Source organism: Eptatretus burgeri, chromosome 5 (genome assembly GCF_056783735.1).
Source record: "Eptatretus burgeri isolate ZD-2024b chromosome 5, Ebu_testis_v1, whole genome shotgun sequence".
NCBI classification, from domain to species: domain Eukaryota; kingdom Metazoa; phylum Chordata; class Myxini; order Myxiniformes; family Myxinidae; genus Eptatretus; species Eptatretus burgeri.
Window position 1 is genome coordinate 109,548,990 of NC_140965.1, and position 24,412 is coordinate 109,573,401.

The following is a 24,412-nucleotide window of genomic DNA, read 5'->3' on the forward strand; positions in this document are numbered from 1 at the left end:
CCCGTTTTAACTGTTTAATTTTCTCACCTACATGTGACTGTGTGTTCCTAGTTCGGTTTTGTTTAAAAATCGTGCTATTTTGTGAGTATTTTTGTCGACGTTCTTACCTGGTGTTTGAGGCCTAGGCCTAGGCTTGAGGCCTACCGGTTCCACTCGGTGTTCGATCGTTTTTTTGTTTTGTTTGTTTTTTCTCCCCATTACCTTCAATTTCTATCCTCCCCATTACCTTCAATTTTCAACCTCCCCACTTTCCAAACATCCCCCATTCTCCCAACTAATCTCTTTCTTATCTCAAAAAAAAATAAAAAATAAAAATACCCAACAACAACAACAACACGCCCACCTTCTCCCGATTCTGCTTCTTCTTCTTCCTCTTAACTTCCTCCTCGTCTTCTTCCTCGATTTTTTTCTACACTTCCATGACCTAATCTGTTGAACTCTCTCACACATTAATATTAACAACAAAAACGATCTTATAATGCTTCATCTTCCTCTCTCACACATGTGGTACTCTTCCCTGTTCCACAATGCACTACTCTTCTGCTATTTTAACAGACTGCTCTCATTTCGACCTCTCCTTCATTCCTTGCCTAAAAAATCCAACTATTACAGCGCTTCTTCTCTCCATTCTCTGAATTCGCCTTCATTGCATCCATCAAGAATTGTGTTAAATCGCATCTCTGACCTAAAACTTTTAAAAACCACAGTTTGCCATGGATGTTCGCTTTCCATCAACCATTCTTTTTTCCAACTTCAGTGCCAACTCACCCCCCTCACCCCTCACTCTCACTCTCAAAGCAACCATCCCACTCTTCTCCCTCCCAGCCTCCCTCTCACCTCTCTCAAAAATTCGCCCCTCACCTTTCTCCCACCTTTCATCCCCCTCACTCTTCCTTCTCTAAGTTTCCCCGCCCTCTCATCCACCACCCTGCTTCCCTCCACTGCCCTCTCACCTCCATCTCTTCACGCCACCTCCTCAAATCCTCAACTGCCTTCTTCCATGTCTCTTGTCCCCCCTCTCCCCCAGCACCACAGAGCCTTTTCTCCTCCTCATTCGGCCCTCTCCCCTCGCTATTCTGCAATACCCCACACTCTTTCAGCAACCCTCCTTACCTCCGCCCCTCGTCCCTTGTCCTACCCTCCCCCTCCCCCTCCACCTCCTGCACCCAAAGCCTCCTCCCCTACCTCTTCATTAAAAGTGTGGACCTCAAATATCCGGGGCCTTCGCTCAAACCTTTCAGATCTTTCCATACAGGTTGCCACAGACAAACCAGACATTATCTGTCTAACAGAAACTTTCCTCTCCCAAGACATGTCTGACTCCCAAGTATCTCTCCCTGGTTACTCCCTCTTACGGTATGACAGACCTGAGCCTCGTCCTGGTGGAGGTGTTACTCTCTTCATCAAAGACTCTATTCCTCACTCTCCATGCACTGCTATCACTCCCCCACACCCCCAGGAATACCTCTGGCTTCGTCTTCCCCTCCACTCCCTCCTCATGTTTATATGTGTACTGTACCGTCCACCGAACAGTGATGACTCCATCTACACCTCACTATCCGAAAACATGGACCATCTTCTATCTTCTCATCCAAACTCTCTCTTCCTCTTATGTGGTGACTTCAATTGTCATCACGCCAGTTGGCTAGGTGTGGGTACCTCTCTCACCTGCCATGGCACCTCAGCAAAAGCTTTCTGCGACTCATTGGGACTGACTCAATCAGTCAACTTCCCGACCCGGATCTCAACCAATGGTACTCCATTTCTTCTGGATCTGATTTTGACAAATTTCCCTGACAATATCTGCTGCTCTTCCTTCGCTCCAATTGGTTCTTCTGACCATGTCCTTGTTAAAGTGGACATCTCTCTGGCTGTTATCAGAGAACCACCTCACCGCCTTCGAGTCTGGCATTTCACTCAAGTCGACTGGCAGGGTCTCCGAGCAGCCATCAAACTTACAGACTGGTCTCCTATCACTACTTTCTCAAACATCAACTCATCCTGGGAATTCTTTCAAAGAAACTTGCTCTCCCTCATGCACAGATTTATCCCCTCTCGTGTTCAGTTGTCTTACCCTTCCTCCCGCCCTTGGTTTACTGAAGCTTGTGGCGAGGCAGTTGTTCTGAAACAACTTGCCTTTGCCTCATGGAAAGCAAACCCAACTGAGGGCAATCTCAGTTCTTTCCACAAAGCTCGGAACAAGTGTGTATCTACCCTCAGGAGAGCCAGAAAACAACATCTTTCTCATCTCAAGTCTGAACTCTCAAGCCTCTCTCCCTCCTCAAAATCCTGGTGGCGTTTAATCAAATCTGTTTCTTGTGTATGTTCCCCCTCCATCCCCTCCCTTACCTCAAATGGCCGCACTGCTGATTCCACCCGTGATAAAGCTGAATGTCTAAACTCGGTGTTTGCAGCTAAATTTTGTGTCCTAAACCCATCACTATCTCTACCCACTTTACCCAGTCGCACTCAACTGTCCCTGGACTCTGTATCCTTTTTCTCCTGACAAGGTGGAGAGCTTACTTTCAAACCTCGAGTCAGATTCTGCAACCGGTCCAGACGGCATCAGCCCACGTGTCCTCAAAGCCTGCTCTTCTGCTCTTGCTCACCCTCTCTCTGTTCTATTCACCCTCTCATTTGCCCAAGGTCATCTGCCATCTGCTTGGAAATCTGCTAACATCACTGCCCTGCATAAAAAGGTGCAAAAACAGATCCCTACAACTACAGACCAATCAGCCTTCTCCCAATCATCAGCAAGGTTATGGAATCCATCATCGCTTCAGACATGAAATCCTTCCTCTTCTCCAATGGCTTGATTTCCAATCATCAATTTGGTTTCAGACAAGGTCACTCGACCCTGGATATGCTGCCTCTGCTCTCCCATCAATGGATGGAGGTCCTCAATGCCAGACAGGAAATCCGAGCCGTATCCCTGGACATATCACGTGCTTTTGACACAGTCTGGCACCCTGCACTACTCATCAAACTCTCTTCCCATGGTATTCAAGGCCATCTCCACTCATGGCTCGCAGACTTCCTCTCCTGTCGCAGTCAACGTGTGGCCCTAAATGGAGTTCTTTCATCCCCTCTTCCTGTGCAGGCTGGAGTTCCTCGAGGTAGCGTTCTGGGCCCTGTTCTTTTTCTGGTTTTCATCAATGATCTCTCGGACTCTCTGGAAAATCCTCTATTTCTCTTTGCCGACGACTCCACCCTCTGCCGTACCATCTGTCATCCCTCAGACCGGCAAGCAGCAGCTTCTTCGCTCACTGCAGATCTGGATAAAATCACAAACTGGTGCAACACGTGGAACATGTCTTTCAATCCAGACAAATCTCACACTCTCACTATGTCTCTTCGAAAGGACCGTTTAGAAAACCCCCCCATCCACTTTCTCAACAATCCTCTGGAAGAAGTCTTTTCTTTCAAGCTTCTGGGTCTCACTATCTGCCATGACCTTTCCTGGGAAAGTCACATTTCCAACCTCGCCTCAAAAGCCAGTCGCCGACTGGGAATCCTCCGTCGTGCAAAGTCCTTCCTCGGCCCTCTTGAGCTCCTGACCACTTACAAAGCTTTTGTCCATAGCCTGATGGAGTACTGCTCTCCCCTCTGGGCTGGTGCTCCTGCCTCCCACCTTTCTCGGCTTCACGCTGTCGAAACCAGGGCATTTAAGATCATCGGCATCTCCCGCAATTAAGCTGTCTTTGGGCCTCTCACTCAATCACCGCAGGTTGGTCGGTGGTCTTTCTGTCTTCTACCGACTCCTCTCCAGCCTTGCCCCCCCTGCTCTCTCTGCGATTTGTCCCCACCACATTTCCACAGGTTGCTCAAGGTCCGCCAACAAGCCCCTTCTGGTAAAACTACCAAAATCACGAATCACTGCTCATCTTCACTCTTTCATTCCTCTTTTTTCCCGCCTTTGGAATAAACTTCCTCACTCTATTCTTTCCCATTCTTCCCTCCAGGCTTTCAAAACAGCTGTTCACCATCACCTCTTATCTTCCCCCATACAAATCCTCGATCTTTTCTACCCCCGATAATCCACCCAAGCCCACTTCCTTCAATTCCTCTGCTTTCCTTCCTGAAAGTCCCTGTAATGTCCATCTTCTCTTCACCATGTTCCCTGTCCCATCCCCATCCCTCTCCTTTCCACAGTTCATCTAATGTGTCTGTTCACCACTGTTTTGTCCCTTCCACTCCCGCTCCTCTTGTCTCATGCCTCCTTGCTGTGAGTTGTGTGTTAGCTCTCATACGAGCCTCGATCAAGGTATACAAAAAAAACAAAAACAGCATCTTAACGTGGTCTATTCCAGTCTTGTGTTGTCCTAGTGCCCTACCCTTCTGGGAGGGTATTTAAGACCTGATCACACATGAAGTAGGAAGTCCTGAGAAAGGCCATGAAGGCAGCTGAAACTTTGGAATTTGAACTGTTATTTAATATTTTTCTTTTCACCAAAAGAATATGGAGTAGGTTTTATATTCACATTTCCAACACTGATCATTTTATTTTTGGTTGAAGTCTTACCTTTGCTCTCGCTGCCATTCAGCATCTCCAAGACAGCTGCGCAGGTGCTCAATAACTACCTCCTTCTGCTGCAATGGGGTAAGGTAATGCTCTGGTGTTGTTGATCGTGGCGGATTCATCCCAGAGCAAAACGAGTTGTCCCACCATCTACAGGGAGTGCATTTTGACACACACAAAAAAAATTAAGCAATAGTAATTTTAGAATAGGAATTATTACTCCAGAGCAATAAATACCCAATCTTTGAATTTATGGTGAAGAAGTCTTGGCATTACGTCATTACTTTGATGAGCATACGCTCCTGTATTGTCAAAAATGGCTTTGTGATGCAGCGGGCCAAAACCTTGTTGCATTTCCCTCAATATGGTGGGTTTGATTCCCATGGATGCCAGATGGAAATTTCAGCAACTTGCAATGGAGTGATGACTTGTGCAAGATTATTTCTTACGCAAAAAAAAATTCACGACTTGCTGCGGGCACTCCAGGCATGCCCTGTCAAGAGCATGGGCCTCCACCATCTGTATCAAGACTAAAAAAACAGTCATCAGGTAGCTGATCCTTACTGCTATTTCAGAGCTGATGGGAAAGTGCAGAGGCAGATCGACTGCCCTTGACCAATCCAGTGTGCTTTTGATCCTGATCCAATTAACCTGGTGTTGTACAGACAGGGTGTGTCGCATCAATGCACATGCCCCATTTGCAAGCACCAATGGTCGACGATGATCCCACAGTCTTTCACAATAGTAGGCCATTGTGTATCAGTGCCCTGGCAAAAAATCCAAATTCCTTCCCTAATCTAAAAGAAGCACTGTATCGACAGCATTGCAACACCTCCAGACAAGGTGCTAACCAGTACCCAGGTGCCTCATATGAATATAATGGAATGAATGAATGAACTGTAATTTCAGATGATCACGCAATGTATATCTTGTTGGTTCATTAAAATAATCACCAATTCTTATGGTTCAATAAAGTGTCCTATTCCAACGAAGACAAACTTGTTTTAACAATTACATAACATTGGGCAATAAAATGCACACCTAATTAACTTAACGTCATCATACCCTAGATAATTAAGCAAAAATAAATTAAACAACGTAATTACACTTATTGGTTGCTGTACTAATTAATTCAAGTAACAATCCCTAAAAATCTGTCTTCGTCATCTCATCTGATCGAGCGTACTCGGGCATTTTGCCTCTCGATGGCAGAAATAATCTACAGTGGTTGCCAGTCCTATTGCAGATTGCGGTGTTCACTTGAACCGGTCTCCCCCCGAAGGCGGAGTGCACTTCATACCGTTCTGCAAGTATATTAGCAGTCGCTAATTCGTGCCTTATCTACTCGCTGCCATAGATGATTTTCTGACCTCGAATGGCTCAAATATCCCAGCAAGCTGGTACTCAATTTGCCGACCTCAGAAGGATGACAGGCTGAGTCAATCCCCTGGTGTGTATTAATTCAGTGGCCAATGGGACTTGAACTCAGGACCCTTGGATCCCAAGCCGCTACCCTAACCACTGAGCCAACACCAGGCTTAGGTGGTGATTTTAGTCGATGTCTAATTTTTAGAGCCAACATCAAATCTGTCTTAGGGCCCTGTCACACCTTGACGTTTTAGCCAGCGTATGGCAAGGTATCAAAATTGATCTAAAACGCTGGCGTACGCTGAACTGTTGATGTTTTTTTTCAGTTTTGGGCATATTCATAACGAGTTGGACGTATACATAATGTATTAGTATTGTACACAGAACGTTTCGATAACTTATAGATAACTTATACCAACGAATGCTTAGCATATTGTCGGCGTTCACAACCTATGCCCAACGATAGTCTAACTTATGCATAGCGCGGCAGCGTATCGCCGATGATCACGTGGCGTAGCCTATTAATAGGCTGCCGCTCAACGATTTAAATCATAACCACACTAGAAATGGAAGTGTCAACATCACCGTCATGCCGAAGAAAGAAAAAAAAACATGGAGTCTGGAACACTGACGGATTCCTCCTATGAAGCCCATTTTTATATACCAATTCCCCTAAACGCTGCCAATACTCCATTATACGGTAGCTGTAAGTTAGAAACACGTTCATTAAGTTCTGTGGTCAAAGACGTCAAATACGTCTACATACGTCAAATACGTCAGAAGACGTCAAATACATCTACATACGTCAATATGCGTTGGAGATACGTTACACATAGGTTCAAAGCACGTTACTCATAGGTTAGAAATAAGTTTCGGGTATGCTAAACATTACCTCGACGTGTTTCAACTTATTAGTAACTTACAAGTAACGTGTGTCGACGTGTGTCAACGATCGCATAACGTGCTTACAACTTATGGCCGGCATATGCGGAACGTGTGAGTCATACACTGGCATATGTCGAAAAAATTTGAGCATGCTTAAAATTTGTCGACGAGCTCGGCGTACTATGACGTATGCCAGTGTGCTTCAGTGTGCTCTTAACGTATACAAAACTTACCCATAACGTATTCGACGTGTGCCAGCGTATTCGCCAAATTTTTCATATGTCGGCATATGCTGGCTAAAACGTCAAGGTGTGACAGGGCCTTTATTAGCTACATTTTAAGCTTACAGATGCCTTACAACAACAACAACATTTTATAACATCAACTATAATTCCAAATCGTGTTATCATCAGACACAGTGTAAATACCACCCTTTTAAAAGAATCACCCAATCATTAATAAAGAGGTCCTTCACCTATTTCCACTCCTTTATCACCATGTTCTCACATGAATGGAATAACCTTCCTGAGTCTGTAATTTTATGGTGTTTTCCTTAGCCCTTCGAGACAATGGTCTATCACCAACACTTCCATGAAATTTTCAATGCTCACCAACACTGTCATATTGATAGAGTTGCAGCCCATCTACTCTCATTGATGCTATCCTTTCTTGGCGAATCTCCTCCTTCCAGGATTTAATCAAGCTGCAGTTATATGCATCTTGATTCTTGTATTAAAATAAAAGTGTGCACATCGTACCAGAAGACTCAAGAGAGTGCACAGACACAAAGATTGTGCAGCAATAACCTAGAAATATTCACCATTCAGGAGAGAGGCCAGGAGCAACCTTCTCGAAGATAGCAGGCATGTACACTGCACCTGGTCACCCCCAATGCCAGGCTTGTGGCTGCAGATTTCTCTCCAAAGCTGGTTACAAGAATCATCGGTGTGTAAAATGCGCTCACCCAACTTTAGCAGAGAGAGTGGAATTCCAGCAGTGATGCGCAAAATGTCATAGGCTATTGAGAAATGCCCTCCCCTTCCTTTGAGACAGAAGCAGGCAAAATTCATGAGCAGTGCCCATTAACACTTGAATTTCTTTCACGGTTTTGTATCCAGCTGAGACCGTCACATTGTGGTTGGATGGTATCATCGACTATGGTGGCAATCTTTCAAGGTCAAGGTGCATGTACATGTGTGGTGGGTTGAAAAGGTCAAAGCTCCAACAAAGAACAGAGCCCATCTGAGGACCCAGAGTAAGAAATTTTGTCAGCGATGTCACTCATTTGGGAATGTTGTTCAGCACTTAACATGATTGTTCTTGTGCAAGTTTTATATTTAATATCAAAAGGAAGTAAAGACAGATGAATATACGCGTGCGTGCGCATACGCTTGTCTTAAGTACACATGTGTACGCATCTCCAGCTGTCATTTGTGCATTTATGTATTTATCCAGTTTGTACTTTGAATATATATATATATATATATATATATATATATATATATATATATATATATATATATATATATATATATATATATATATATATATAACATAAAAAAAATAATATACTTACATAGAGTATATATACTTATATAAAAAAGAAAAGTTTATATATTTATCCAGTTTGTTTGTAGGAAACCTCCATGGAAGGTCAGTGTTGGAGGCTGAAGGATAGCAGGATAGCTTGGGTCGTCGTTTCCTCACCTCATGGATAGCTCAACCTGGATTTGTTCCAATGTGAAACCGAGCTGTTGTGCAGTCTTAGGAGGGGGCACTGCAGATTGAAGCACTCTCTCCTTTAGAAGGAGACATAATGCTGGTGATAACAGCAGATGCATTGGTAAAAATCGCCTTTTATCGTGTCAAAGCTTAACGTGTTGGCTTAACGGTTAAGGTGGATGGCTGAAGATCGTAGGGTCTTGAGTTTGAGCTCCTGTCATTCCTGTAAAATAACACCAGGTGGGTTAACTCAGCCTATCATCCTTCCAAGGTCGGCAAAATGAATACCGCTTACTGGTAACAGGGGCACTGCATCAGGGGCACAGCCACGCTTCCAGAAATGATGCAAACAGCAGCCACAGACTGCATACAAAAACAGCAACAACATAATGTCCAAGTTTTCTTGTGTTTGTTGTTGTTGTTTGTTTAAGAGGCCTATTGTTGAAGATGGGCAGCATGCATAATGTGGGATTAGGTTGCCGTCTGCTGGCTCGTCATGACATTTTCAGGCGATAGTCATTAAACTCTTCTTTTTGGGAATGACACCAGATGATTAAGCATGTTGGGAATCCCAAATAACTGTCTTTAAAATAAAATTTCATCATAGATTCTATGATCCCCAACCTTTTGATCCCACGGGACACAAATCACTCCTCCCAAGGATGTTGGGAACCAGAAAAAAATTGATGCATTTTATTGAGAAACTTGATACTGAGAAACATTTTCAGAGTCGATGAGAAACATGATGCATTTTTTTCAGTCAATGAGAAACTTGATACTGCTTCTGCTCTCCCAGGATCGAGTTGATGTCGGGCACCAGATGGGAGGAAGCAACATGAAGAGTGTCTTCCAGGTGCATGTCGGACAAGGCGTTTCGGTTCTTGTTCTTGGAGTACTTCAGCTTGCTGAAGAACTGCTCGCACAAGTATGTGCTGCCAAACATGGAAAACAACTTCTGGGCATGCTTGATTAGGTTGGGGAAGGTCTGGCGGGGTAGCCCCCTGTAGAACTCCTAGAGTTCCTTCTCCAGGAACTGGGACTTGATGTCGATGTCACTCTTCAGCTCGATCAGCTCCTCCTGCAGGTCCGTTGGGGCTTGCAAGGGATCAAATGAGAAGGGCATGGCGAAGATCTCGAAGCTGACTTTGTGCTTGCAGAAATCTTGGAATCGTTTCTCGAACTCCTTCTTCAGATGGGCCACCTCTGTAGCATACCTCTCACAATCAAAAACGGTCTCATCCTCACCGTGCTGACCCTGCAGAGCAGTGAAGTGGTCGAGTCGGCCGGCACGCAGTTGTGACTCCCACAGCTCCAGCTTGTTCTCGAAGGACTGGATGCAGCCATAGAGGTTGTGGACCAGCTTTCCTCTTCCCTGCATGGAGACGTTGAGGGCATTGAGCTTCTTAGTGATGTCAACGAGGAAGGAGAGGTCATCCAGCCACTGGGAGTCTGAGAAGTGACCAACTGGCTGGCCCTTCTTTCCCAGGAACATGGCCAGCTCGTCCTTCAGCTCAAAGAAGCGCTTCAAAGTGCGGCCCCTGCTCAGCCACCTCACGGCCGAGAAGTACAGGACATCCCCGTAGTTTGCATCAAGCTCCTGCAGCAGCTCCTTGAACTGACGGTGGTTGAGAGCATGCACACGAATGTAGTTGACATTGTCAATGACCACTGTAAGGCTTTTCAGGTCACGGTGCCGGCCGGCAGTGGCATTGTGTAAACCCCTTTAAAATTGCTACATAGAAATGTGTTTTGATTGGACAGTCCTCATGGGCCGCAGTATAGGGCTCCGCGGTCCGCAGGTTGGGGACCAATGTCATAGAATGTGTACATATAATTCATACATGATGGGACAATGACAATATGAAACATCAACATCGTTTTACAGAAGTGACATTGACAACAGGAAACAATGGACAAACCACTTGTGTTGGAGTGGTGACCCATCCAGGATTATGACCAACAGCAAAGGAGACTGCTTAGGCAGCACCAACGCTCTGCACAGAGTATGGTCCCAATGTATGGATAGATGGACAAACCAGCATGGTATATGGGATTGGATTCCAGGGTCAGATGGTCATGAGAGAAGTACTCACACAAAAACAGCACAGGCTGATTCAAACTGCTGCTATATCCTTCACATGGCATGACGGCAAAGTAAAATAGTGAAAGGTCTTCATGGGTAAAAAGGCTAACTGCTCGGTGATTCATCAATGTGTGCGCCATCCATTGGATGGACGTTAAAAACTGGGTGTCCCATCTGCAGGCATTAGTGAGTGGACATTAAAGATCCCATGGTGTCCTTCATGCGAGCTATCGCCGGAATCCTGAAAAAAAAAAACTTACAAATTCCTGCTGTAACCTGCGAGAAAGAGGAAGGAGACGAAGAAGAAGGGGAAAGCGGAAGGAGACGAAGAAGAAGGGGAAAGAGGAAGGAGACGAAGAAGAAGGGGAAAAAGGGAGGAGACGAAGAAGAGGGGGAAAGAGGAAGGAGACAAAGAAGAGGGGGAAAGACGACGGGCACGAAGAAGAGGGGAAAGAGGAAGGGCACGAAGAAGAGGGGGGAAGAGGAAGGAGACGAAGAAGAAGGGGAAAGAGGAAGGAGACGAAGAAGAAGGGGAAAGAGGAAGGGGGGGAAGAAGAAGTGGAAAGAGGAAGGGGAAAAAGAAGAAGGGGGAAAAGGAGGGAGACGAAGAAGAAGGGGAAAGAGGAAGGAGACGAAGAAGAAGGGGAAAGAGGAAGGAGGCGAAGAAGAAGTGGAAAGAGGAAGGAGAAAAAGAAGAAGGGGAAAGAGGAAGGAGAGGAAGAAGAAGTGGAAAGAGGAAGGAGACGAAGAAGAGGGTGAAAGAAGAAGGAGAAGAAGAAGGGGAAAGAGGAAGGAGACGAAGAAGAAGTGGAATTAGGAAGGAGACGAAGAAGAGGGCGAAAGAGGAAGGATACGAAGAAGAAGGGGAAAGAGGAAGGAGACGAAGAAGAAGTGGAAAGAGGAAGGAGACGAAGAAGAGGGGGAAAGAGGAAGGATACGAAGAAGAGGGCGAAAGAGGAAGGATACGAAGAAGAAGGGGAAAGAGGAAGGAGACGATGAAGAAGTGGAAAGAGGAAGGAGACGAAGAGAGGGGGAAACAGGAAGGAGACGAAAAAGAAGGGGAAAGAGGAAGGAGACGAAGAAGAGGGGGAAAGAGGAAGGGCACGAAGAAGAGAGGGAAAGAGGAAGGAGACGAAGAAGAGGGGGAAAGAGGAAGGAGACGATGAAGAAGGGGAAAGAGGAAGGAGGCGAAGAAGAAGGGGAAAGAAAAAGGAGACGAAGAAGAAGGGGAAAGAGGAAGCAGACGAAGAAGAAGGGGAAAGAGGAAGGAGACGAAGAAGAAGGGGAAAGAGGAAGGAGACGAAGAAGAAGGGGAAAGAGGAAGGAAAAGAGGAGGGAAAAGAGGAAGGAAAAGAGGAAGGTAAAGAAGAAGAAGAAGAGGGAGAAGGAGGAGAATGAGGAGTAGAATGAGAAGGAGGAGAATGAGAAGGAGAATGAGAATGAGGAGATTGAGGAGAATAAGAATGAGAAGAAGAATGAGAAGAGGAATGAGAAGAAGAATGAGAAGAAGAATGAGAAGAGGAATGAGAAGAAGAATGAGAAGAAGAATGAGAAGAGGAATGAGAAGAAGAATGAGAAGAAGAATGAGAAGAGGAATGAGAAGGAGAATGAGAAGAGGAATGAGAAGAAGAATGAGAAGAGGAATGAGAAGTAGAATGAGAAGTAGAATGAGAAGAAGAATGAGAATAAGAATGAGAAGAGGAATGAGAAGAAGAATGAGAAGAGGAATGAGAAGTAGAATGAGAAGAGGAATGAGAAGTAGAATGAGAAGAGGAATGAGAAGAAGAATGAGAAGAGGAATGAGAAGAGGAATGAGAAGTAGAATGAGAAGAGGAATGAGAAGTAGAATGAGAAGAGGAATGAGAAGAAGAATGAGAAGAGGAATGAGAAGAAGAATGAGAAGAAGAATGAGAAGAGGAATGAGAATAGAATGAGAAGAGGAATGAGAAGAAGAATGAGAAGAGGAATGAGAAGAAGAATGAGAGGAGGAATGAGAAGAAGGAGAAGAATGAGAAGAGGCATGAGAAGAAGGAGAAGAAGGAGAAGAAGGAGAATAAGGAGAAGAAGGAGAAGAAGGAGAAGAAGAAGAAGAAGAAGAAGAAGGAGAAGAAGGAGAAGAAGGAGAAGAAGGAGAAGAAGGAGAAGAAGGAGAAGAAGGAGAAGAAGGAGAAGAAGGAGAAGAATGAGAAGAGGCATGAGAAGAAGGAGAAGAAGGAGAAGAAGGAGAATAAGGAGAAGAAGGAGAAGAAGGAGAAGAAGAAGAAGAAGAAGAAGAAGAGCGTGAAGCAAGGTGAAGTCACTTTATGAGTCACTTTATAATTACCACTTTATGAGTGGTAATTCCTGATGACTCCATATTTTCTCTTTCCTGATTCGTGTTCTTTCTGATGACTCCAGTACAGTTTTTCGTCTTCTGTTTGATTGTTTGTACCATATCCCGATGCTGTATGAACTGTGCTTCCACCGCTGATGGACCTCTGGTTGCTTGTACGTGTTGCTGCGGTTGAGTCTGGGGAGTAACTGCCGAAATGCATCTGTCCGGGTTCTTCTCGACATCTTTGTTCCTTTCAGACTTCTTTCTAATTTTTCACATTTCTAATCCATTCTAATTCTAGCTTTTTCTTTTATTTTATCTCTTTTACTCTTTTCCTCTCTTTCTTTATCTATCTGTCTAAGTCGAAGTGAATTCTTGCAGAAATGTTTCTGTAAGGCTCACTTGGCTGCAGCTGGATGGGTTTGAGGATAGTGGAATAGCGGTTGAAACCCGAATCCTATCCAGGTTCCTTATGATGAGTCAAATGCAGTATTTGGTCTTCTGTTTGACATCTACAGAGATGAAGTGCGACCATCCCTATATGACAGTAGGGATTCTTTTCATTTATCTGAATCGATCAGCACCCACAGGCATTTTGTTTAAATGCCATGCACTTTCCTTGTCATGTGATGGATTCGCAATGTGTTGAAAAATGCTTCTTTTTTTTTTTAAAGTCAGATTCAGCAGCTAAATCATCACTTGCAAGGTGTACACTAGTTTGTTTATATATTTCGAAATCTTACAGATATCACACTTAAGTTGATAGAACAACGATTTATGGCGCAAGCTTACTTTTTATTTTCATTGTTTCCTTGGTTATATTGGGTAGTCAATCTATCTACCCTTATTGTCAGGTTTTCCGTCATTATGTTGGGTAGTCGATCTAGTCTACCTTTATTATCAGTATTTCCGTCGATATGTTTGTCTGTCTGTCTGTCTGTATGTATGTCTCTTCGGTCCAGTGCTCCGTTAATACAATGGCGATTTCGATTAAACTTGGTTGGTAGGTTCATACCATGACCTAGTTGTGTGCAAATGAGAACTGTTGCTATGGACCCATCCATTGCCTAGCAATGGGACTTTGAAATTTTTTTAAAAAAACAAAAATTAATTTTTTTCGAAAATCAAAAATCGGGCCACGAGCGACTGTGGGCAGTACAATCAGCCATATTGTCAAAAATTCCCAGCCGGATCCTATGAAAACTGTCGGAGAAGATAGACTTTGAATGAACCCTGGTCGAAAACAATAAAAAAATGAAGTTCGTTATATCTCAGAGACTATGAGTCAGATATACAATAAAAAAACAAAGTTAGTTATATCTCAGAGACTGAGTAAGATATACATGAAACTGGTATGGTAGGTTCATGGTATGTCCTAGTTATGTGTGAGAAAGAACCGTTGCTATGGACCCCTCCGTTGCCGAGCAACGGCCGAAAAACCTCTAAATGTGGGGATATTTTAACGAAAAAACAATCTGCAGCATTAACCCTTGAAGCTAGAATCATGAATTTTATTGTGCTTAATCCTCAGGTAAGTGTAAGTGTAACAGGTAAGGTAAGTGTCACAGCTTGTAAATGAAGGCATGCATTTGGAATTTTGCACAGCTGCTTTGGTTGGCAGACAATAACTTGCCCATTCTTCAGCAAAGGACACTGGAATCATTAATGTCAACCATGAATCAATGCTAGCAGATGATTCACCAGCTTAACATCGCATCTGACAAACGGCATACTGATTGATACAACAGCCTGCTTGCGGAGCACCAGTCCAACAGCTTGTAATCGGGTTGAGAATCAAACCCAGTTTATAAAACTGAAAAGCAAGTGTGCTACTTTTTCAGACCATCCTACAGACTATTACCCTCCATCGCTTCACAAAGTGCAGAAAATGAATTAATCAAGACATCAATTAAAAGGGGTTGGTTGAAACCCCTTCACATGCTCTCATGGAGCTATTTTTCATTTAAATCAGCGTGTGCCTCTGAGCATGTCAAACAAGATGGCACACAAGTTGATCGTTTAATACTGCTTGGTTCATAAACACATCACTTGCAGAAAGGTGCATCATGTGACCAGCATGGACAAAAATATTTTAATTGAGTAATGTTGAAGGCATTTCAATGTAGAGGGTGTCCCAGATTAAATTACAATGATACTCGGTGGAACAAATACCTCTGCCAGGCTGAACAGTTTACGTTTTGTATCCTACTGATAGGCTGGATATGGACTGGAACCAAAATCTTGATTTTTAGCTTGTTCTTGTCACACACCCAACCCATCCACCAAGTTTTGTAATAATTTATCCAAGACTTTTTGAGATATCATGCTATGTATCGTTTTTGGCCCGATCTCTCAATGGTTCTGTTCTGTTCTTGCGAACAGCAGCTTGGCTGCCAGGCAGCTATCATTTCTTGGAAGCGTGGCTGTGCTGCTGATGCTGTGCGCCCCTCTACCAGTACACTGGTACTCGTTTTACCGACCTCGGAAGGATGACAGGCTGAGTCAACTCCACCTGGTGTTAATTCAGCAGCCAATGGGGCTCGAACTCAGGACCCTAAGATTCTAAGCTGGCCACCCTCGCCGCTAAGCCAACACCAGGCTATAATCCACTCTCTCAATGGTGAAGAATCACTGAAAAAAATTATCGTATCTGGATCGTCAGCAAAATATTGAAATTTTGTCTGTTACATCCACAACTTATCCAGCAAGTTTCGTCTGAATCCGTCCAGAACTTTTTGAGATATCGTGCTCGCAGACAGAGACAGACAAACAAACAGGGGTAAAAACATAACCCCCGTCCACCTTCGGTGGTAATAATGTGATTTGACACAAATATTAACAACACACTATTAATGCCATATGTAAGATTACCGGTAATACTATGCAGAACAATAGTCTAAATGTAAGGTTTTGTTTTGATTTAAAGGAGAACCCAAACGCAATTTATTCTTCTGAAAACCATTGACAATCATTAATCATGGTCTCATTTGAAGGGGAGGGGGGAAATTGAATTTGTTTTTTTTTGGGGGGGGGAAATCACAAAGTGTCGAAAAAAATGCACTGGAGTGTCAATTTTCGATTTCGACAATGACGTCACATCTTGAATCCACATTGATCCAAACAGCTGTTTACATAGATAAACAGTGCATGTCAAGCTCAGATTGCGATATTGATTTCACCGTCATTAGCAACTCCAAAGGTTCTCAGGATGTTGAAACTGATCGGTGGGATTTTGATGAAACTATTAGAGACAAAATTAGTAATGGAAATGATTTTGGGGGAATTGTGGAACCATATCATTTTGAATCTTGTGCGAGCGATTCAGAGGAAAAAGATGGAAGTGATCGAGAGAGATGAAAAGGCTGCTCACATGAACATTTCAGCTCAGTGGGGGTTGATTTTTTTCCATTCAATTAACGGTTCAGAAGGTTGTATTAATTGAGTGTGTTACTAATCTTGTAAAGTTATTAATATTAATGTTGCATATTACGTATCTGAATGCACATCACTGTTTCATAGTTTTCCCAGACACCATTTGTGTCCATGTCATGTCCCACCATCAGTTTGTGAGGTGTCAATGTCCCTCCCCAGTGGATGGGGAGGAGGATGAAGGGGGGTGGGGGGTGGTGGTGGTTATTGTGGGGGTGATTATCGATAGTGGATTGTGGAGGGGGTAGGGTACCCTGAAAGTTTGAGCATCGTAGGTCAAATCCTCTTCGAGGGAGAAGATGACACATATACTACATGGCCAAAAGTATGTGGAAACCCCTTGTAATTAGTGGATTCGGCTGTTTCAGCCACCCATGGCGGTTTGCTTGACAGATATATAAAATCAAGCACATAGCCATGCAATCTCCATCGACAAACATTGGCAGTAGAATTGGCCATATTGAAGAGTTCAGTGAGTTTCAACGTGGCACCGTCATGGGACGCCACCTTTCCAACAAGTTAGTTCATCAAATTTCTGCCCTGCTAGAGCTGCCACAGTCAACTGTAAGTGCTGCTATTGTGAAGTGGAAATGTCAAGGAGTAACAACTGCGCATCTGCAAAGTGGTAGGCCACACAAGCTCACAGAACGACACCGCTGAGAGCTGAAGCACGTAGCGTGGAAAAAATTGTCTGTCATCAGTTGCAACACTCCCTACCGAGTTCCAAACTGCCTCTGGAAGCAACGTCAGCACAAACACTGCTCGTTAAGAGCGTCATGAAATGGGTTTCCATGGCCGAGCTGCTGCACACAAGCCTAAGATCACCATGCACAATGCAGGCGTTGGCTGGAGTGGTGTAAAGCTGACTGCCATTGGACTCTGGAGCAGGGGAAACACGTTCTCTGGAGTGATGAACCACGCTTCACCATCTGGCAGTCCGACGGACGAATCTGGGTTGGGTGGATTCCAGGAGGACGCTACTTGCCCGAATGCATAGTGCCAACTGTAAAGTTTGGTGGTGGAGAAATAATGGTCTGGGGCTGTTTTTCATGGTTCCAGTGAAGGGAAATAACGCTACAGCATACAATGACATTCTAGACGATTCTGTGCTTCCAACTTTGTGGCAACAGTTTGAGGAAGGCCCTCTCCTGTTTCAGTATGACAATGCCCCCATGCATAAAGTGAGGTCCACACAGAAATGGTTTGTCGAGAACGGTGTGGAAGAACTTGACTGGTCTGCACAGAACCCTGACCTCAAACACCTTTGGGATGAATTGGAACACCGACTGCGAGCCAGACCTCATTGCCCAACATCAGTGCCCGATCTCACGCATGCTCTTGTGGCAGAATGGAAGCAAATACCCCAGCAATGTTCCAACATCTAGTGGAAAGCCTTCCCAGAAGAGTGGAGGATGTTATAGCAGCAAAGAGCAGACCAACTCCATATTAATGCCCATGATTTTGGAATGAGATGTATGAGCAGGTGTCCACATACTTTTGGCCTTGTTGTGTATAATATCTTCTCTCCAATATCCACTATAAACAGATGGTGATTGATTTGATTTGTCGAAATTTGTGTTTATAATAGTTATATAGTTTCAGATGCCCTTGTGTTAACTGCCGGGAAATGGCAACAGGTATTTGATTCACCGCTGAAATTGTCCATGTACATGCACTGGTAGCTGGGTAGATGCTGTTACAGTTTTGAGTGACGGCTGTTTCTTCAACCCTAATCGTGGGGTCGGCATCCTCTCTCAATAATGGCAGATAACCACAAGATCTATAGCCATTTCTATTGTTTCATAACAGTGCTCTGTAATCTTTTCCTGGCACAAAAGCGAACATTTTGTCGGCCCGATCCACACTCAGGTATTTCAGACAAACCTCGTCCAATTTCTGGCAAATTTAAGGTGCTTTGGCCATTGGTATAGCATGAAACCATCTCAGTTTGTATTACTAAAACCACCAAGGACACATCGACTCGGCATATTTGTGGAAAATCTTAAATGATTCACCCTTACAGTTACATCGTACCGCGATGTAACCTGAACACAGTACGGATCTGGTGGTCGACTTCCAGGTGTGACGTCACAGCTAATTTTAAGAATAAGAAGATTTCACCTTTTAATTGCAAATTTACCTACCTTATAATTCAGACATTGGGGGGGGGGGGGAACACATCATATCTAGCTCGTAGGGTATTAAGGGATAGATTAGCATTGAGGTGGTGTGAGAGTTTGGGTTCCCGTTTAAGGACAGGTTCAATATGACCACCTTTTGGATTAAACATAGACCGTATTTGAATGCACATCACTGTGAATAACTTTTCTCCAAATTGTGTCTTGGCTAATAAGGAGTGCAATTCTGGATCGGTTTTTTTTAGGTCGTCAATGGTACAGGGGACATCTTGTGGACTTTCTAATCAAGGAACCGCCATTGCAAGTGACACGGCTTAAGGTATGGGCTTGTCAGTGGACAGGGGAAGCCTTCATCAAAGTTCGTTGTGTTGGCATAAGTGCTCCAATCCTCAGGAACTGTGTGTGCTTCAGTCCGATCATACCCTCTTTTCTCTTCTCTTCTCTCTCATTGAATAGACAGCTAGCACCATTTTCGAAAATGCTGCAAACATCTCTCCTATTCATAAAGAAAGGTTCTAAAACTGATTTACCCAAGTACATACATATCAGGTTTGTCCCCATCAAAAACAAAGTAATGGAGTACATCATTGCAGCCAACCTATTGTAAGATCTCTTTAACTCACTAATCTCAGACAACAATTTTGGCATTAACCTGGCCATTCCGCCTTGGATATGTTACCCCTGACACAGCAGAGGATGGATGCTCTGGATCGCAATTGCAACATTCGGGCCATCTCTTTGGATATCTCTCGAGTCTTTGAGAATATCTGGCAACCAGATTTGATTTAAAAGTGGTCTTCCTTTGGTGTTTATATTCCCCTGCTCAAGCAGTTGTCCGATTTCTTCTGTGATCGGTGTCATAAATGCTTTACTCATGTATTTCAGGTGGTGTATTGGTACAAGCCACGTGATGGTAAGCAAACAACATTGGGCATCGATAATGGACACTCGAGTCATGAGTGGTGCAGATATTGCAAGTGACCACTTAACTACTACAAACCAAAAAAAAAAAATGAAATTAAAGAGAAAGCAAACCGCCAAGGAGAACAGAAAGAAATTTGACACAATCAAACTGCAACAATCAGCGATAAAAACAATTTTCATTAAAGATAAGAAACAAGTACGATGTGTTACACAATTAATTAAGAGGAATTGGAAGACATAGTGGAGAGAAAGTGGCAGAATTTTGAGAAAGCATACAATGAAACAGCAAAAGAAGTGCTGCTTTACAAAAAGAGGGGTCAAAAACCATGGATCAGCAAGGACGTTATGGAGATAGTTGAGGAGAGAAGAAGATTGAACAGCAATGTAGAACAGGCAAAGTCAAACAGAATCAAGCAGAACCTGAAAACAGAATACAGGAACGAGAAGGATGCCCGGGAGAGCGCATACCTCCGCCGCGTAATGCCTGATCCACGAGAACATATCAGGCCCAATACATTTTTGAAATATCATGCTATACAGTACTATATCGTTTTGGCCCTATCTCTCAATGGTGAAGAATCACTTTTAAAATTAAATAATTCTCGTTTCCAGTTCCGCATTCAGATCTTCACCAAAATTGAAGCAGTTCTTTCTTGTCACACACCCAAAATGTCCATCAAGTTTCACCCAAATCCGTCCACAACTTTTTGAGATATTGTACTATATATAATTTTTTTCCCTATCTCTAAATGGTGAAGAATCACTTCAAAAATTCTAGTAGCTGGATCCGGATCCAGATCTTCACCAAAATCTAATCAGTTGGTCTTTGTCACACACCAAACATGCCCACAAAATTTCATCTGGATCATTCCTCAACTTTTTGAGATATCCTGCACATAAACAAACAGACAAACAAACAAGCAGTCATAGACTGGTACTTACGAAATCGTCAACTTGACCTCTGACCTTGTCTAATAAAAGCATGAATCAGTCAGAAGCCCAAGGGGAGCTTGAATTCTGAATTCATTGTGGTCTACGATTTTACACTGTGGTTTGCAGATAATGAGTCCCAGACAAAAACTAGATTTCTTATAAAAATTCCATTTTTTTGTTTGTATTTTTAAAAAAATGATTCAGTACCAGCAGGATATACCAGATAATAGGTGTATTACTTTTCAGAAGAATCTGATAAAAACACTTATTATTATATATATATATATCAGTTATTCATCGCTGTTCCAGAATTTCGACAACCGAGTTTTAAGCGTCCTAGGCGATCGCAAAAACCGAAGACAAAATTAAAATCGAAGTTAAAACGAACTCGTAACGTCGAGCGAAGCAAAAATACTCCATTTCGCCACGCAAAACCTTAACGTCACTCAATGACACGTCTGCTCGAGCGCACTACATCATGGGACGACCCGTGACGCGTCGAGTGAAATATTTTTTATACAATCTTAAAAAGTCTCCAAAACATCCGATTTTTACCAGAATTCCGACAACCTAGTTTTACGCGTCCTAAGCGATCGCAAAAACCGAAGACAAAATTAAAATCGAAGTTAAAACGAACTCTTAACGTCGAGCGAAGCAAAAATACTCCATTTCTCCACATGAATTTACGGAATTATGTTTGACCTCACTGTGACCTTGACCTTTGACCGATTTTGACCAAAATCTAATCAGCACTAGCCATCACCCTCCTGAATCCACAGATGCCAACCCTCCCGATTTCATCGGGAGGCTTCCGAAAATTCACCCAAACTCCCGCCCTTACGATCACTATCCTTATCCTCCCGAAATTTTGATATTTTTGCACTGTTCACTAATCAGAATGTACTAGTATGAGAATTGAATGAAAAGCATCGTCTGCGACGTATAGCAGGTGGTAACTCCATAACGTTCGCTGCTACCAAATTGTACGTAAAAAATTGCAAATTCAAATGAGGAGCAGCGAAACATTGGGTCTGGATCTCGCTTATGCGATCATGCACTGAGATTTAGTGCATGCGGTATGTGTGCAATACAGTGCATGCGGTATGTATGCACAGTGTATATGCATGCGATACGCTCACTGCATGCAGCTGGCCCCGTACCAGCCCGGCGGTCGCGACCACCGTGCGGTGTTTAACAGCCGCTAGAGTTCTACGAGTCGCGCTGCAGCTGTGGAACATCGACTTCGAAGTTACCGATGCTTCAAGCCCTCGATGTTGATTACGAAATGGCAGAAAAGAAGCTTACGAAGACCAAGAAATGGTCTCAGAAGTACAAGACCGAATACAGTCTCCAATACCCGTGTATTCGAAAGTCTGAAAGAGGAATTCATCATGCGTATTGTACAGTATGCAGCGTTGATATTTCAGTTGAGCACGGAGGTCGCGATGATATTCGGAAGCACGTTGGAAGCAAACGGCACACAGACATTGCAAAGGAGAGATCTTCGAGCACGAGTACCGGTACACTTCTGAATTATTTCACCAAACAAGGGACAAGCGAGGAAGAGGATGTTACCCGAGCGGAACTTCTCTTTAGTGGATTTATTGTGGAACATAACTTGCCCATATCAGTCTCAGATCATGCTGGACCTCTATTTCAAAAGATGTTTCCAGATTCAAAAGTTGCTTCAAAGTATGGATGTGCAAGAACATAAACTTGCAAGATGTGCAAGATGTGCAAGAACAAAAAAAAAAAAGAAAAAAAAGAACAAAAAGCAAGAAAAAAAAAAAAGAAAAAAGAAAGAACAAAAAAAAAAGAACAAGAACAAAGAAGAAAAAAAAAAAAATGGTCAACAATTTTTTACTTTCTGAATGTTGTCTAGATTTCTACAAGTGAATTAGGGTATTCTGGCACTGCTGAATCAGGAAATGGCATCCGTTTCTCTCCATCAGGTCAGGTTTTTGTGCTAAGTTGATTTGAAAAAATCAGATCTTGTGACAAAATCAATTACATTTTTGTGGCATTATCAGCTGATTTTTTGTCAACACATATCATCCTAAACATGTTTTTAAGAAAAAAAATGTTTTGCCAACAACATTTATTGATTACATGATAGAAACATCGATTACTGTCATCTGAATGGTGGGCATTGATAAAGGTAAGTACAAGTAAATTGCATGTTGCGTCACCACTGTTCAAACTTCAGGGCTTGAACTTCCGTTTCTTCGAACTCCTGGAATGTTCAGCGGCAGGGAGGTCTCTCTTCAGATTCCAACAGTAGTCAGCCATCATGACTGCGTCCCAGCGACCCTGATACCTGGTCTCCATCTCCTTCATGTCCTGATGGAATCTCTCCCCCTGCTCGTCACTCATTGAACCCAGGTTCTCAGGAAACCGGTTCATATGTGAAAATAGGTAGTGCATCTTGATGCTCATGTTGCAACCCAGGTTTCTGAAAGCAGTCAGCATGTTGTTGACAAGTTCTGCGTAGTTTCTGGCCTTATTGTTGCCAAGAAAGTTCTTCACTACCAAAACAAATGTCTTCCACGCTTCCAGTTCCACTTCGTTCATTGAGTTTTTGAACTCTGGATCTCTGATGAGCTGACGGATCTGAGAACCATCAAAGATGCCAGCTTTCAACTTCTCCATGGTCAATCCTGGAAAAGCCTGGCACAAGTAAGTGAAGCAGTCACCATCTTTGTCCAGAGCCTTGGTGAACTGCTTGATTAAGCCGAGCTTGATGTGCAGCGGTGGGAAGAGTATTCTGTCTCTGTCCACCAGAGGGTCGTTGATGACGTTCCTTTCTTTGCATGGCACCAATTCCTCCCGCACAGGCCAGTCCTTCTTCGTGTAATGCTGAGCACGGTCCCTACTATCCCACATGCACAGAAAACATGGGTACTTGGTGAAGCCAGACTGTTGTCCCAACAAAAAGTTCACCATCTTCAGGTCAACACAAATAAACCACTTATGCTGATCATAACCAATTTTCTCCAGCACGTACTTCACCGCTTCATACTTCTCCTTCAGTGTAGTCGAGTGAGCGATGGGTACAGAGGGAAACTGGTTGCCGTTGTGTAGCAGAACACATTTCAGTGATCGCTTGCTGCTGTCAATGAACAGTCTCCAATCTTTGGGTTCGTACTGTGGCACTCCAAGCTTGAGCAGAAGCGCATGTCATAAATTGGCGCATGTAGGTATTGTACATTCTTCAGAGTTCGTTATTTCAAGAAATACAACTTTTTTGTATCACATTATTACAAAATCTGCCCCATTAACTTTAGTTTTGATCCACGAACTTTATGCTTTGCCTCACCAATTTTGGAAGATTTTGAGGTTTTATGACTTCAAACTGATCCCTTTTCGACATAATCACCTAGAACTATCGTACCTGAATACTTCTTGTCATTAAAATAATTATTTCCAATTAAAACAATTATTTGACATGACATTTTACCCCCACCAACTTCTTCTAAAATGCTCCACACATGTGTACATGTGAACAAAAATGTAAAAAACGACATGTGGCCATATCTCAAAAACTTGACCTGATTGAACAAAACTAATGTGAGTTTTGGATTCAGCGCATCAGATTCGTCCTAAATCAGCTTAAAAAATGCAGACAACAAATTTGTTGTTGACCAGTGTAATTGGTGAGTTGTCAAATGTTACTGCTTCATCTATTGCCGATATTGCTAGACTCGCTCCATTTAGCCTAGCTCCAGACGGTAGCAATGACAGTGGTGAGGCCCAGCTATATCCTGTCCTGATTTCGTACTATGACAACAGTGCTGGGATTGTGAAGCAAGGTTTGCTAAGTTTGCCTGCGTGCAAACAAGATTCCACTGGAGAAAACATTTTCAAACTGCTTGATCATGAGTTCAGTGACAGGAAAATTCCGTGGGGAAATTGTGTTTCCTTTTGTGCTGATAATGCCTCTGTCATGGTGGGCAAGCACAAAGGAGTCGCTGCTTATATCCACAAACAAAATCCAGAGTGCTACATCATGGGATGCCCTTGCCATATGATGCACAATACGGCCAAGAAGGCGGCTCAGGCCTTACCCATTGAATTAGATGACTTTCTCATCGATATTT

At 43.4% G+C, this 24,412-nt stretch overlaps 1 protein-coding gene across 1 annotated transcript in view; it reads right to left on the reverse strand.

Annotated features, from left to right (window-relative positions):
• LOC147027140 (syntaphilin-like) overlaps positions 1-24,412 on the reverse strand; it is a 98,596-nt gene that overhangs the window by 5,750 nt on the left and 68,434 nt on the right. Inside the window, exon 6 of the mRNA XM_085883321.1 lies at positions 4,523-4,669. Coding sequence (XP_085739447.1) covers positions 4,523-4,669 — 147 coding nt within the window. The remainder of the gene's footprint in view (positions 1-4,522; positions 4,670-24,412) is intronic.